The sequence below is a fragment of the Oryzias latipes genome, chromosome 2 (assembly GCF_002234675.1).
Source record: "Oryzias latipes chromosome 2, ASM223467v1".
Taxonomy (NCBI): domain Eukaryota; kingdom Metazoa; phylum Chordata; class Actinopteri; order Beloniformes; family Adrianichthyidae; genus Oryzias; species Oryzias latipes.
Window position 1 is genome coordinate 21,005,243 of NC_019860.2, and position 14,455 is coordinate 21,019,697.

Consider the following 14,455-nt stretch of genomic DNA (forward strand, 5'->3'; position numbering starts at 1 on the left):
ATCGCGAGTTTTCCTCATATCGTGCAGCCCTAGTGAGCATTGTGTCCGTATTGTTTTTAAAATTCAGAGCACTACACTACATAGTGCTGTACTATATACTTTTTTAGTAGTTAGCGGTTAGGGTGGGAATTCTGACACAGCTTCAGAGTCGTGCTCATTTAGAAATCTTTCGGTTAGCGGAAGTGAGGATTTAAACAACTTTCATGAAATGTTTAAGTGTTACACTCTGGTTGTAGATTATTATGTTTAATAATATACATTGTAATTTTAATTGATTGTATATTAGGAAGAGTTTTCCTCGTTTGTCAGCGTAAACCGCTAAAAGAAAATACAAGGTTGACTGGTATGTAAAGAACTTTTTGTATCTGAACCTGAATGTTTTGGTTATATATCACTAGTGGAGTAAATGCGAGTTTATTCAGTCAACTTATTTACAAAATTGTCATTTCTATAGACCAAATTTTCCGAAAGTTTGATTGGCGTGTATTTGTGCTGCTGGGTGGCCTTAAGGAGTGCAAATGGAAATTGGCAGAGGAGTGCTCTGACATGTCGGCAGTTGTTGCATTTTAACAAGACTTTCCTTTGAGGTCCTCATTTCTTTTGATGGATAATGAGAGTCTGCGTTTCAGACCCGTAACGGCCTGAAAAAGTGGCGATGCTATTTTTTGTCGACTTGCTCCACAAGCCTGGGAGCGTACAGGTGATGGATGACAAATTGTCAAACGATGTGAGGTGAAATTTTATTGTGTCTCTCAACCCTAAATCTAAACTGCTGGCCTTGTCAAATACCTGCTGAGGCTTTGGACCGCCACAGCAGGTTGAGGGAGGGTTTACCGCCAGTGAAAGATGTTTGCAGAGTTGCGTAAGTTTCAGTCTTTTTACCCTAGTAGCCTCTCCACCTTATTAGACATGGCTCTGTTTGGCTTCTTTTTGTGTATTAAGGGAGGTTTTCTTTGTTACCACACCATCCATTTAAAGGATCTGCTAACTGACATTTCCTCAAAGTTATCTTGTTTTTCCGACTTTATTTTTTTTAGTTTTTACTGTCAAGAATTAACAGATTTTATGACTTTAATAGTAAAAGTCAAATTTTTATATAGCTTTGATCACTAGCCACAACCAACTGAAATGAAAAAAAAAATATCACAATATTTGATTAATATTGAATTAAGTGGCAGATGCCCAAATGAAGAGACACCTCCATATGACCTTTATTTGAGAATCACATTTTTGTCCCCCCACCCTACATTAGAAACACACTTGTGTCCTTTAGTTCCTTTGGTTTACCTTCGGCCTGATAAAAGCCTGGGAAAGAAAGGTTTATTTACCAGCAAACCAAGATCCCTGTTCCAGGACTGGAGGTCCAAGGTTTGCTTGTATGTTCTAGACCAGGGGTGACCAAACTTTTTCGCTCAAAAGGCCAAAAATCTAAATGTAATCCCAGTCCGTCGGCCAAATACAATACTTTTGGCATTTCATGAAATAAAAGCAGAGAATAAAGAATATAGTTTAGGTTATTCATTTGTATTTGGTACTTTTCAAGGTAAACACATTAGTGAGAATAAAGATTTAGTAACATTTTTCTTTGAATCTCCCACTCTAGGCAATTAGAATTTTCGTAGATGTGGCGTTGTCCTGTGCTGCCGAGGGCATCACGAGGGTGGCTTAATGTAACAGAAATATAGCTTGGAACTCCCTAGAATTTGTCTTTTGCGCCTCACCCTTGTGCTTGGAAAAAACTGCGTGTTTAGTGTCGTAGTGGCGGCGTATGTTGTACTCTTTAAGTACAGCCACGGATTGCCGTTGTCGCTCCATGAATAATTGGGAATAGTTAAGGGGTTTTAACTAAAAACTCTGCAGCTTCTGCAGGCACGACTTGGCGGGCCAAAAGACGACCTTTGATGGGCCAAATCTGGGCACCCATGTTCTAGACCAATCAAAGCAAAAAGCAACTCTGGCATAAAAAAGAATGCAATCTTCCTCTGTTTTTATGGAGCTGTTGCCTCAAAATCACAAGATCTGCTTAGCTGTTTAGCCTCACCGATGGCGACATAACTGTCATGGTTGGAAAAACTGACTGGACCATGCTATGATCTGGCATCCAACAAAGACTGACTGAGACACTTTACACGTTCAAGCGGCCACTTCCAATGAAAAGTATGAACTCTCGTGTAAAGACGTAGCTACACACATTTTAAGACTGTTTTTAGGCTCTATGTACAAGACGGGCAACCATTGAATGCCCATTGAAAGCTACACCAGGTCAAACTTTAAAAGATGAGGAACTCAGATTTGGTAGGGACTTCTAGATGGCGTCTATTTCACGGAAATGAAGGAAAAATGAATGAAAATATTTGTTGTTGTTAATGTCAACAGGTCTTTCAAATATCGGAATAGAGCTGTGAAAGAAGAAGCCTGGAGCAAGATTCACCGGATCTGCACCGCTACGACATTTCACACCAAGCCTCTACCAACTGTAGGTGGTTGACATGCGCTACAAAAATTAGAAAGGGGAGAATAAAGCCCCTCCATGGGGTAAAATAGCATTCAAGAACTTCCTAACACGCGGTCTTGAACCCTTGTGTGTTCGTATCTTTGCATCAAAATGGATTAGAGCGAATAGTTTAAGTGCAAAATGAAATTGGGCATCATTTCCTTTGGCGTTGGGTGAATTTGAAGTGACTACCTGAATATAAAAATCCTATTTCTTTGTAATCTATTATATTTTTTCATGATAATTCATCTTGATTGAAGTGGTTTTAAATTCCCAATCCAGTTTATTCTGGATGTTCAAGACTGCTGCCGCAGCTTTCCATCGCCACTCTGCCCTTACATGGTAAAAATAACAGCACATATATCTGGATGTTGGACAAGCTCAACTGCCTTCTCTAATTTGATGGATTCTGGGCATCCTTGCAGCAGATTGTTTGGATTGACAGCACACAATAACACACACACACACACACACACTCAGAAAATGTGTGCTCAAGGTACAATCAAAACTCTCCTGACCGGCCATGACAGCCCTGGCACCGCATGAAGCCCAGGAGGATGCTCGGGCAGACTGTTCCACCCAGGAACATAATCTTTTCATCCAGCTCTGGCAACATAGGCGCACAAAGAAGGGCATCTTGTGGTCCAGCCTCAGTCTGTTTACCCTGCTGCTTGTTTGTGTACTTGTTTGAGTCCGCTGACTGTGGGGCAGCTTCTTCCCTCAGGCTGTAAGACTTCCCCACAACTGCATGTCAGAATTAGGCCACGGTAGAGGGCAAAACTTCTTGTTTGCTTTGGCACAAAATGTAACTTTTTTTGCTTTTAATTAAAAAAAAAAACAACCAAACATTTGGGTATGTTTTTGTTTATCCGGAGCAGTACGGTGGTTCATTAAGTTATTTTTTTTTTTTTTTGGTATGGTAAAAGCATCAAATCATGTTTGGATATCAATTTATTCAACTCATTAATCTTCTTCCATTGGCACCGCAGTCGCATGTGAACGTAGTATGTGACCAGATTTTCTAACAGAGGGTGACTTTGAATCTTTTCTCATCAGTATCAAATATTAATTACGATGCATCATATGCACATTTTTCACCCCCATAGTGTTCTTTCATGTCAAACAGTCCACAATGTCACCGAGTTGGAGGGATGCTGAGCCCGACTGGTATTTCAACCGCTTGCTCGTTGTTTAATGAAGTTGAAAAAATAATAATTTTGTGCCAACGTTGGGAGCTAATTAAAAAGATAAGATTTTTGCGTGTGGAAGCCCCTTGCTTTTCCGAGGAGGCCGTGGTTACAGGAAGCAAATGTTGATGACAATCGGCCATTGATTAGGGGAAAATGGCAGCAGCGCCGCCATTGGACGCCGGCCAGTTTTGCCTGCATCTGTGTCTCAAGGGTTATTGTGGCTTTTTGGCTCAAAGGCCGTCTGATGTGGCATTGTGGAATGCTTGCAAGGCTTCTTTGTGGTGACGGAAATGTCAGTGGACTTGTTTCTTTACATCCTGACGTGCTTTCGATGACCCTTTTGTCATTTATCAAAGAACTTGATGAGCAAATGTCACTTGTGTTTCCCCTTCATTCAACCTGAGCTGGAAATCTAACTTTTTCCTTAAACATATTATTGGTTCAAAACCTGCTTTTTTTGTTGTCGTGAGCGCTTGTTGGCTGCTCACAAAAAACAAACCCTTTTCACCAATTTCACCATGGATACATTTTATTGAACAGGATACTACAGAGGTTACATTTCCTCTGATTCCAGTAATGACAATGATAAAGATGAACGACAGACGCACATCGAATGAGAATGATGGAGGGACATAGTCTAGATGCCTAAAACCCCAAAAAATCCTGATCATGATGGTGAAAGCCAACATGCAGAGGAGACTATAAAGGAAGTTTGAGAAATCCCAGTTCCTGATAAGTGAAGGTTGGAGAACACATCCTATAGGTTTTTGTAAAGCTTACTAGGAATTTCACTGAACTTCTTCCTTCTAAATTTTTTCAATTAGTGTTTTATTGTCCTCCCAATTAGCATAAATGTACAGTAATGGCAAATGAGAAAAGGATGTGAAAATAGTTTAGAAAGGAAAAAAACTTCAGAATGGAATCAAAATCTGCAATGTTAAGCCTATTATCTAAAAATATTACAAGAATATAAGGTTTTGGGAAAACGTTTGTCTCAGACTTGCTTCAGAAGGTTAAGGTTGTCGGAAATTATCCTAAAGACGGCAGAAAATCCTGACAATGTTGGTGTATCCCAGGTTAAAACTCTGTATACACAACAGCAAATAGCAAATCCTATAAAATATTTCATTTGGTGCATAAATATTTATTTCTTTTAAACTCCATAAACTTGCCTGTGTGCTATCATAAAAAAGTTAAATGGTAGTCTATTCCTTATCTCCAAAGAAGAATAAAAACCTGAGTTTCTTCAACAAATCATGCCGTTATTTTGATGCTCATAACTTATTTTTATTGCAGTTATAAAAACCAAACATCAGCTAGTTTGAAAAGTTGCTCCTTTATAGCCAGAAATGCAACAATTTTGCTGTTAACCAGTTGAAAAAAATAAAATGATCTTAAACTGTTGCAACATCCTTATAGGAGAACGTTTCAGAGACTCTCTTCTTTAGCTTTTTATAGTCATTTCTCTGTTACTTGTGTTTGTTTTTTATGTATTTTATTATGAGGGGCTTATTTAATTATATTATTGCGTGAGTGGGGATTGGTGTTTTTGCGTTCTTGTTCGTTTTTATGTACAGCACTTTGAGCTGTTTTCTTTACATAAAATGTGCTTTAGAAATAAAATTTAATTTAAATTTAAATTTGGTCAATAGTATATACTTATGTGGCGCTTGTCCTTGAAGCCCCCAAGTGCTCAGTGTGTGAATGAGTGTGTGAATGTGTGTGTGACTGTAAAAGCGCTTTGTCCTTGTAGGTAGAAAAGCGCTATACAAGTATACGCCATTTACCATTTACAGTCACATTCCTTTGCTCACTTACGTTGACACAGTGATGGCGACTCCAAAGCCTAAAGCTACGTCCACTCCGGGAATTTGATGCGGGTTCAAGAACGCGCTACCAAGCAAAGAGGGGAGTTTTCCTCTTTTTCTTTTACTGCTTTTACCTTTTACCTACAGTGGGAAGGGCATCGTTGGGAATTGTCGTAGCGGTGCAAATGTCGCAAATCTTGCTCCAGGCTTTCTCTTTCACAGCTGTATTCCTTTCCCTTGTGCTATCTTATGGGGTCCAGATGACCCCACCCTTACATTGACGTGTTCTCCCTACCATGACAAAGGTGGATAAAGGTGGAAAGATTTCATGTAATCCATGGACACCAGTGAAGATCACAAATCATTGAAGAAAAAAGGTTCAGAGCACTGTCTAGTGGGTCTAGATGACCCAACTCCCAATGTTAAAGTGCTTAGGATAGCACAAGGGTTACATATTCAAATTCAAATTCAAATTCAACTTTATTTATATAGCGCTTTTCATGCTTCATAGCATCTCAAAGTGCTTACCAAAGGAAAAAATAAAAAAAAATAAAAAATAAAAAAAATAAGATAAAAAAAATATATATTTTAGTTAAAATAATAAACAAAGTAAAAAGAATGTAATAATAATAAAAATAAAAATAAATGCAAATAAAAATAAAATAAATGAATTAATAAAAACACACAAAAACCCAACACATACACATCCCTCCTTTAAAATAAAAACAAATAAAATTAGCTGTTCAAATTTTATAAAATCAAATAAAAACATGTGGACAAGTAAAAACTATGTAAAAGCTTTACTAAAAAGATGTGTCTTAAGTTTTTTCTTAAAAACCTCCACAGTGGCTGAAGCCCTCACGTCCTCAGGCAGGCTGTTCCACAGGCGAGGTCCACAGTGTTGAAAGGAGGCCTCGCCGTGGGTTTTAGTTCTGACCTTTGGGACCACCAGCAGACCTGCACCTGTGGACCTGAGGGCTCTGGGAGGGTCATAGACTAAAAGTAAATCTGATAAAAATGAGGGTCCAGTTCCATGTAAACTTTTATAAACTAATAAAAGACTTGGTGTCATACAATTCCAGCTGGTCAAAATTAATTTTCAAACAGTTGGCACTTCCCCCAATCAAATGTCCATAGTTGCTACCAATTTGAGTCCCTGACTGGTCAAAGTTCTACCTAAAGCCTGAAAACTGTCATTAGGAGCTATGTCAATTTTTATCATTTTGCACAAAAACACTCCAGTAACACTACTCTTCTCCCAAGTGTAGCACTAAGATTGATACTCTTCCTCACACCTTCTGGTCCTGTTGAAGAGTACGGCACTTTTGGGATAGCATTAATCAGGATACGAATGCAATTTTGTCTACGGACTTAAACAATAATCCTCTGTTTTACTATTGGGTTTGCCTGTTATTCATGGTAAATATAATAAACAACTGTATAAAATGCTTATTTCCTGTGTGAGAAAGCGTCTTCTTAACTGGACTCTAGATTACTTGACCTGTTGACTGGACTACAAAGATGATTTTTGCAATAACGTGGAAATTTTTTTTAATTATACGTTGGACTAGATATTGGCACAATTATTCTTAACCCTTGTGCTATCCTAGGCCCTTTAACGTTGGGAGTTGGGTCATCTAGACCCACTAGACAGTGCGCTGAACCTTTTTTCTTCATTGATCTGTGATCTTCACTGGTGTCCATGGATTACATGAAATCTTTCCACCTTTATCCACCTTTGTCATGGTAGGGAGAACACGTCAATGTCCATCTTGACCCTATAGGATAGCACAAGGGTTAAAAGAGCATTTGTGTTTTAATACCAAGTTTATTTCCTGCTTAATTTAGTTTTTTCTTTCTGCTGTGTGGTTTGAACGTGACTCCTTGCACATGTGTTTCTCTTAGACCGATTGTTTTTTTGTTTTCTTAATGTGTTAAAAATCAATAAATAAATATAAAAATAATGATAAAACACCCCTGAAAACACCAGTAAAGAAGTCTTTAGGTCTGCGTGCGTTCAGCCTTCGGGTTTGGTCTTTGGATCTTCATTCTCATTGGAGTTTTCTCGTTTTCTAACCGGAAATCTCCTTAGTTTCATCACTGAAGATTCTCAGAACACTGAGGAGAACAGAGACGCCCTGATCTTAAGCAGGCACCTGAATATGTCACGTCTGTTGGGGAAAAAGCCGGCGTAGAGCTGCATTCTGTTGACAGGGAAGCACGGCCAGGTTTGTCTTGACGGAGATGCGTTCAGACACGTGTCATCAGCAGCCTCGCTCGGTTTATGCTGTACAGTAAGTCTGCGCTCCTGTAAGCACAACCGGGGCTTTGCTCGCCATTAAATGAGGACTCAAGCTTTTTCTTTCTTTTGCTTTTCAGGACTGGTTAAAAAAGAAAAATGAAAGCTTCCATCCCTCATCTGATCTTGCTTCACGCAGCTGTGGTTCAGTGCCTGAAGGTGGTGTCAAAGAGAGGCTCAGGTAAGTCTTACCTTCCTTGCAGTCCATCTGTTTCCACTAATGCGTTCTCACATTGCTCCGCTTACATAGATGTTTATCACAAGAATGGGAAAGACTTCACTTTGAAGAACACATATAGCTCCCTCAGAACAGTCCTCCCAGATTGAGGTAAAGATGATGCAGGTGGTGTCTCTCTCCACACGTTCCTTCGCATGACGCAGTCTTTAATTTGGCTGAGTGGTGGAGCGTCCGCCGAGCACTAAATCTCCATCTAAGGTTGCAGCTTTGACCTTTGGAGGAATTGGATGTTATGGCGGTTAATTGCGCAACTATTGCTCCCCCTCTTTACTCCAGACGCACCAGAAAGATTACTTAAAGGTGGGCAGATGCGAGGAAGCACATTCACAAAAGCAGTTTGTTTCCTAACGAGTGATTGCTTACGTCTGGCTTTTTTATCCATGCATATTAGGCACAGGTGCAGGAATGGCCCAAGGCTCATCAAAAGGCTTTTTTTTGTTGTTGTTGTCCTTTTTGGTTTCCAGCAGAAGTCCCCGAGGGCTATCTGTTCGGATGCTTCATGAGCCACTGCCTGAGGCCAGGATTTGAAACGCATCTACTGATAAATGAACACCCAATTCCAGCCAGACCCCCGTCCTTTTGTTCCTCCTCTTATAGATTGTACAGCTTTATTAAAAGCCACGCTCGGTGAAAGTTAAAGATCTGGCTTAACGGAGCTTGGAAGGTTTTTTTCTCTATTTTTCACCTTTCAAACCAATATTTTTTTTTCCATTTGATTTGGATTATTGAAAAGGAAAAAATGTGATATTAACGAATCAGGGAGTGCATCTGTGATAAGAGAGTGAGCTGCGGAGAACTCTGACCATGCGGTGTTTTTCAATTGAACCTCATGAATATGTTTTGGCCCATCAGAGGAAATTAAACGCCTTGATTGACGTCCTCGGGGACCACGACTCTGCCGTCTGACTTGCTTTCTGTTTAGCTAGCAATCCCTGGAAAGTCATTATCTGTAGATGATTAAATTCAAAACACTCGTCTTTGAGTAATGCTTTGTCTGCAATTGTTCTGCGGCTGCAAAAACATGCTATGCATTTCCACTCCTAATCCTCAGCATACATATGTATCCGTTTGTCCTCTCCTGTGGTTTCTCTTTCCGAGAATGCTGATATGGCCTCAATGCTTGGGCAAACAGAATAATTATGGATATTTTTGCCTAATGCAGCACATAAAATCGCAAAAAAACACAACGCCTGGTTCCTCTGGATGTCTTGTAGATGTCCAGTGTGAGGTGAGTTATTTTTAAGACCGTGTGCTGAGCTGGTTTGTGATGTTGGGCATGGAGGATAGGTGTGCAGAAACGGGGATTAAAACAACATTTTCTGACCTCTGCCTTTGAGCTTTAGACAAAAATAAAGGGCATTTGGTTTAAAGCAATGCTTTGTAGACATCTAAGAAGGGTTTTGGTTATGTGTTAAGGCCTCTCAGCGTGGAATTAACCATGTTTCCATACATTTGTCTGACTACTATACATACTTTTACTATTTAATCTGTTGTTTTTAGAATTGGGATTTTAAAGGAATTACTTTTGACAAACATTGACAAAATGTGTGACAAGTGTGAAGTGGGATCTTTGTTGGAATTTCATTTCTTTTGTTCCATTAAATAACAATGGGAGAAAGGTGCTGCTTATGTTTACAGTGCTTGTGCCGCATGAGGTGAAGCTTTATTAAAATCAGGCCATAAAATTAAAGTTCCGTAAAGTTTGCGGTTAAAAACTGTAAAATTAGTGCTTTACAATTCAAGTGAAGTCCCACTCAAACTGTATTTTTTTCTATTGTTAATTCGTCCCAGTGGCCTTTTATTTATAATTATGCCGTTTTCAACTAAAATCAAAACGCCGGTGTCTTATTTTTCTGTGGCGCACTAGGAGTTAATCAGAAATTTGCCCCTTGGAGGCAGACATGGACTTTGGACTTTGCGTCGGTTCTGTTCGTAGAGGATTCTGCCGTTTTCAACCATTCTGGCCCGTGTCTCTCAGAGTAAAACCCAGAAGAAGCAGCAAAGCATCTAAAATCAAGTTTTGTATTTATTTATGTCAGTTGTAGTGACCAACGTGTTTAAAATGTCTGCAGCAGAAAAAAAAAATGTCCGAGCTCCGACTCCGTCCAGCAGGAAGTAACACTTTAAAATTTGTCTCTGAACTATTGTTGTATTTTAATCAATAAATGTTGAAATATTAAAAGAACATAGCATTTTGTCATGAATATTTTTTTCTTTTACTTCGGACAAACGCTCACGAGTTCTAAAACATAAAAAACTGTGAAAATTAACCTAAAATTTAAAAATGCTTCTTCTGCTAAATACATTGAGTCTGCTTTGGTGAGCCATCATTATTTTGCTTAGTATTGCTGTTCATCTAATCCCAAACACGTGTGCAGCATAAAATGATATGTACTTTAAATCTTTGTTTGGTTTTAACGAACAGACGTTAAAGAAAATCACACTTTTTTACCAATAATCTGCTCAGCAGGATTCACAGATCACACACAGACCTGTTGATTTAATGTCAGCAGATAAACTTTACAGTATCAGGAGATCTTCAGCCATAAATTCACAAATCTGATTTCATAAAAATTAATCAATGCTAAAAAAGAAAGAAAGTATAAATTATTGTTAAAATGACAAAAAAGTGATAGCCTTTTTTCGAAAATCGAGGGTAAAACGAGCTGGTTCAGCCTCTGAGCCTCAGTGGCAGGACACCAAGTTAGATAAATACGGCGATTTGATTGGTTGGAATCTGGACCAATCAGCAGCTGTTTGATGGCAGCTTTGTCACGCTAAACAGAAACTTAACTCAGCAAAATCAAAGATAGGAAAAAAGCGAAATTTGACACAACGCATGCAAAAACACGTGTTTGGCAAACGCAAAAAAAGTTTTTGAAAGCAAAAAAATAAATAAAAATTGAAAGCAAAATAAAAATAATTGAAAAGCAAATATTTAATATTTTCATTTGCATCGTAGACAATTTTGTTTGCAACGGCAACGTGGTGGCAGAAATATCACTCCATACCTTCTTGCTGTGAGACACGTGCGTTAACCACTGCAATAAGCCCGTTAAATAATTAGCAGTGGCTCTTCCCACTTGCGTCAGGAGCTTCAGGTTTATGAACACCCTCTTGGACAGGAGTCTTGCTCCCAATTTGAGTCGAACTAGAAGTGACAAATATTACACCTGAGTGATGGACTTTTTCAATATTCTGTGTTCAACAGGTCAGAAACCATCCCATCCCTACAAGCTCTGACCCTGAATCACGGGATTCTGTCTAGAAACTTTCTTGGTTGTGGGGAATTGATCGCCACACATCCCTTAGATTTGATTTAATCCCCTCTCCTGCTGCTCTCCAAGTCTCTTGCTTATGAGGGGTGTCACTGAATCTGAGGAGCATATTCCAGTGATTTCTTTAACTTAGCACAGGAGCGGGAGAGATCCTGTAAGGTCTTAGAGGAAGGCGCCAATGTGTTTCTCTCTGCTCCCTCGTGAACACAGATTACAGTCAGAGCTCCGGGGAAGCAGCAAATGTCTTCTGACAGTCCTAAAGTCGGAGTGAACGCGCGCCGCAGCAGCACTTCCACCGAGGAAGCTCTCTGAAACCCTGTCCTGTTAAAGATGCAGCTGTGACGTGTGCAAAAAAAAAAGAAAGATTTACTATACAGTTCTATAGTTTACAGTTTCTAACGCCATCGGACAACAACCCTTCTCCTGTCCTCTGATTGGCCTCCTTCAAGTTTCTGTGCTGCAGTGCGGCGAACGTTTCTGTTTTACATTCGCTAAATGTCAACCTGTTAACATAACTGTTAGCACATGTCCCTCCAGTGAACAGTAGTGACAGCTGCAGCTCCGCCATGATGCTCCCCGACACTGATTGAGACAAATTTAGCCTCTCTCCTCCCTTCTCCTGTAGCACTAGTCATTAGTCCCTATTTTATTCAGCAGACGCTGAAGAGTCCCCTGAGGAATGATGCTCACCTCTCCACGCTCTCCCAGTCATATTTTACCCACACCATTCACTCACTGGGAGGACGTCGTCGGAACATTTGTAGACTCCGTCTTTGACTTGTGTTTGCATTCGGGAGCGGGAATTCAAAATCTCTCCTCCGCTCCTGGGCTTTCATTAAGGACGGTCGACGCCCGTCATTCTGAAGAGTTTCGGTAAATAAAGCAAACCGCCTCAACAACATCTTGCTCCTCCTTTGAGAGCCACCGCTCACTCATCTGTCTGTATCTGCGTTTCCACACTGCAGCAGCACATCGGCTAGATCTATTTTTCCCCTTTTTTACCCCCCGTCAGCTTCTGCGGGAGGAAGAATGAAGGACATCCTGACAGTCATTAAAATTTACAGTCTTCACACTCGTTGCACCTCATGAAGCTGGGATGATGTCGACATTGACTTGTCAGTTAAGCGCATCAATGGGGCTACTCACAATTTGGCCACTAATAAGGCCTCTCTTAATTGGACATGACAGTGACTTCTATCGAGGGACGTCCGCGTGAGGCGCAAATTAAATTATAGCAGGCAGCTTGACTTTGTAATGGATATGCAGTGATGTTAAATGTGTTCAAAAAGGAGTTTTTAGGGGTAAAGGACAGAAAGTGGCACAGTTAGCCTGTTAGCCTTGTCTTAGGACTCACTTCACTCGCTTAAGTATAAAAAAAATCATTTGGAGCTGGTTTATAAATTAGTTTTTGAAATATGTGTTTAAGGTCAACTATGTGCATGTTTTTAATTTAAAAAGATATCTGTTTTTAATTCCATTCAATTCTATTGTGAACCAAAGCATACAAACCATTCGTTTATCTCGTTTTTGCTAAAACTAAAACTTACTGAGTTTATGCAAACCATTGATTTTTCTTTTATTTTCTTGTATTGATAGCAATCAAACCATTGTTTTTCCTGTTTCTCTTTCTTTCTTTCTTTATTCTAGTATCATTTTTCTTTTGGTGCTTAACTTCTTCTACAATTTTTCAGCTAATTTAAACATTCAACTTATTAAAATGTTCAGCTTCTTTCAGTTATCCTTGAACTTTTCAAGATCTAGTGGTTCTGCAACATCTGGTTTTCTTGAGTTATCATAACAGAGTTTGGGCTTATTTAACTCTCAGTATCTGATGTTATCCAATTTAGTGTTATATACAATATACAAGGGGCCTTTTGTTTTTTAATTAATGTATAGCAAGATGTCTTATGTATTTTATGTACGTTTCTTTTTATCTTAATGTGCTTCCACATTGTGTATTTTATAACGGATTATAGTGTAGTGTATGAAGTGCATAAATAGAGCATATAAATATAAATATGGGATTTACCTGTAATTGTATAATAATACGGGCCAAAAAGATATCAGTAGTGAAGTTTATGATGAAGGGATAGAATTTAATATGTTCAAACTTTTCATGCTGCATTCACACCGGACGCGATTCACGCGTCAAATTCGTGTCTGGCAGTCGGACCCTGAGCAGCGGCGCTCGCTAAGTCCTGGAGACTGTCCACGTTACTGTTAGGCAAAGGGGGGGGGGACAGGTCACCAGCTTTTCACAGAGCCCATGGAGCTGGAGAAGGTGAACGCCGCCGCCCAGGGTGCGGCCGGACCGCATTGTGCCGTTGTAGCGGGCTTGATCGCTGGCAGCCTGTATAGGGTGAATCCCGCCTTCACTCAACAGTAACCGGGTAACTCTCTGGCAACGTCGCAGCCCCAGCGGGTTAAGAAAATGGATAAAAGTTCAGGTTGAAAATCCTTGCATTGGATTTATGTTTTTACCTTTTTGATCGAGTCGCTGAAAACCTAGAATGCCCAAAAGCTGAGTCTCCATTACCGATGCCCAACTCTCTGCGCATGACCTCAGATCGCGTCTCTACATTGACTTAACTTTAAAACTCAATGCGCCAATAACGCCCGGTGTGAATGCGTCATTGTTGGATGTAAATTTAGATTTTCTGTAGTCGATATTCAGTATGTTGAGAACGGTGACGATACAAACGATGGTCAGAAAGCTTAAAAAAGGTTCAGGAAATTGAAAAATGAAGGTCTCCCAGCCGCACAAACGGACTGCATGCTTACCTGCAGTTCATCTCACGCTGGTCAATAGCACGCACCTGTCACAACGGCTGAACGATTGCCTCCGCCGCGCCGCACGTACACAGTGGGGCAGATTGATCGCTCACACGGGTCTCAGAAATGAAATGGCTTGCCACATGGAGTTGTTTCTGCTGCTGCCAACAACGCCCAACAAGTGTGACACGCGCAGGCCTCCGGACAACAGGGGTTATGGGCATGAATGCCACGCCGTGGAGACGGATGACAATCGCCGGATTGTTCAACAGGAAAGTGTCCTCAAAGATTTAGCCATGGTGTCTTCGTTTTACTCTTTGCATGACATAAAAAAAAACGCTTTTGGCATTTTGGGATTTATAGGAATACATATGTG

The 14,455-nt window shown here is 40.0% G+C and overlaps 1 protein-coding gene and 1 long non-coding RNA gene across 3 annotated transcripts in view; both read left to right on the forward strand.

Moving 5' to 3' along the window:
* The window catches only part of LOC101172314 (interleukin-1 receptor accessory protein-like 1), a 364,358-nt gene that overhangs the window by 25,859 nt on the left and 324,044 nt on the right, over positions 1-14,455 (forward strand). For both annotated transcript variants that reach the window (XM_011484966.3, XM_011484970.3), the window contains exon 2: positions 7,872-7,972. In XM_011484966.3, the coding sequence (XP_011483268.1) occupies positions 7,891-7,972 (82 nt within the window). In that variant the 5' untranslated portion in view covers positions 7,872-7,890. The remainder of the gene's footprint in view (positions 1-7,871; positions 7,973-14,455) is intronic.
* Positions 7,983-8,668, forward strand: LOC111949208. Its single transcript, XR_002875221.1, has 2 exons — positions 7,983-8,329; positions 8,421-8,668. It is a non-coding gene; the product is annotated as an uncharacterized LOC111949208 (long non-coding RNA).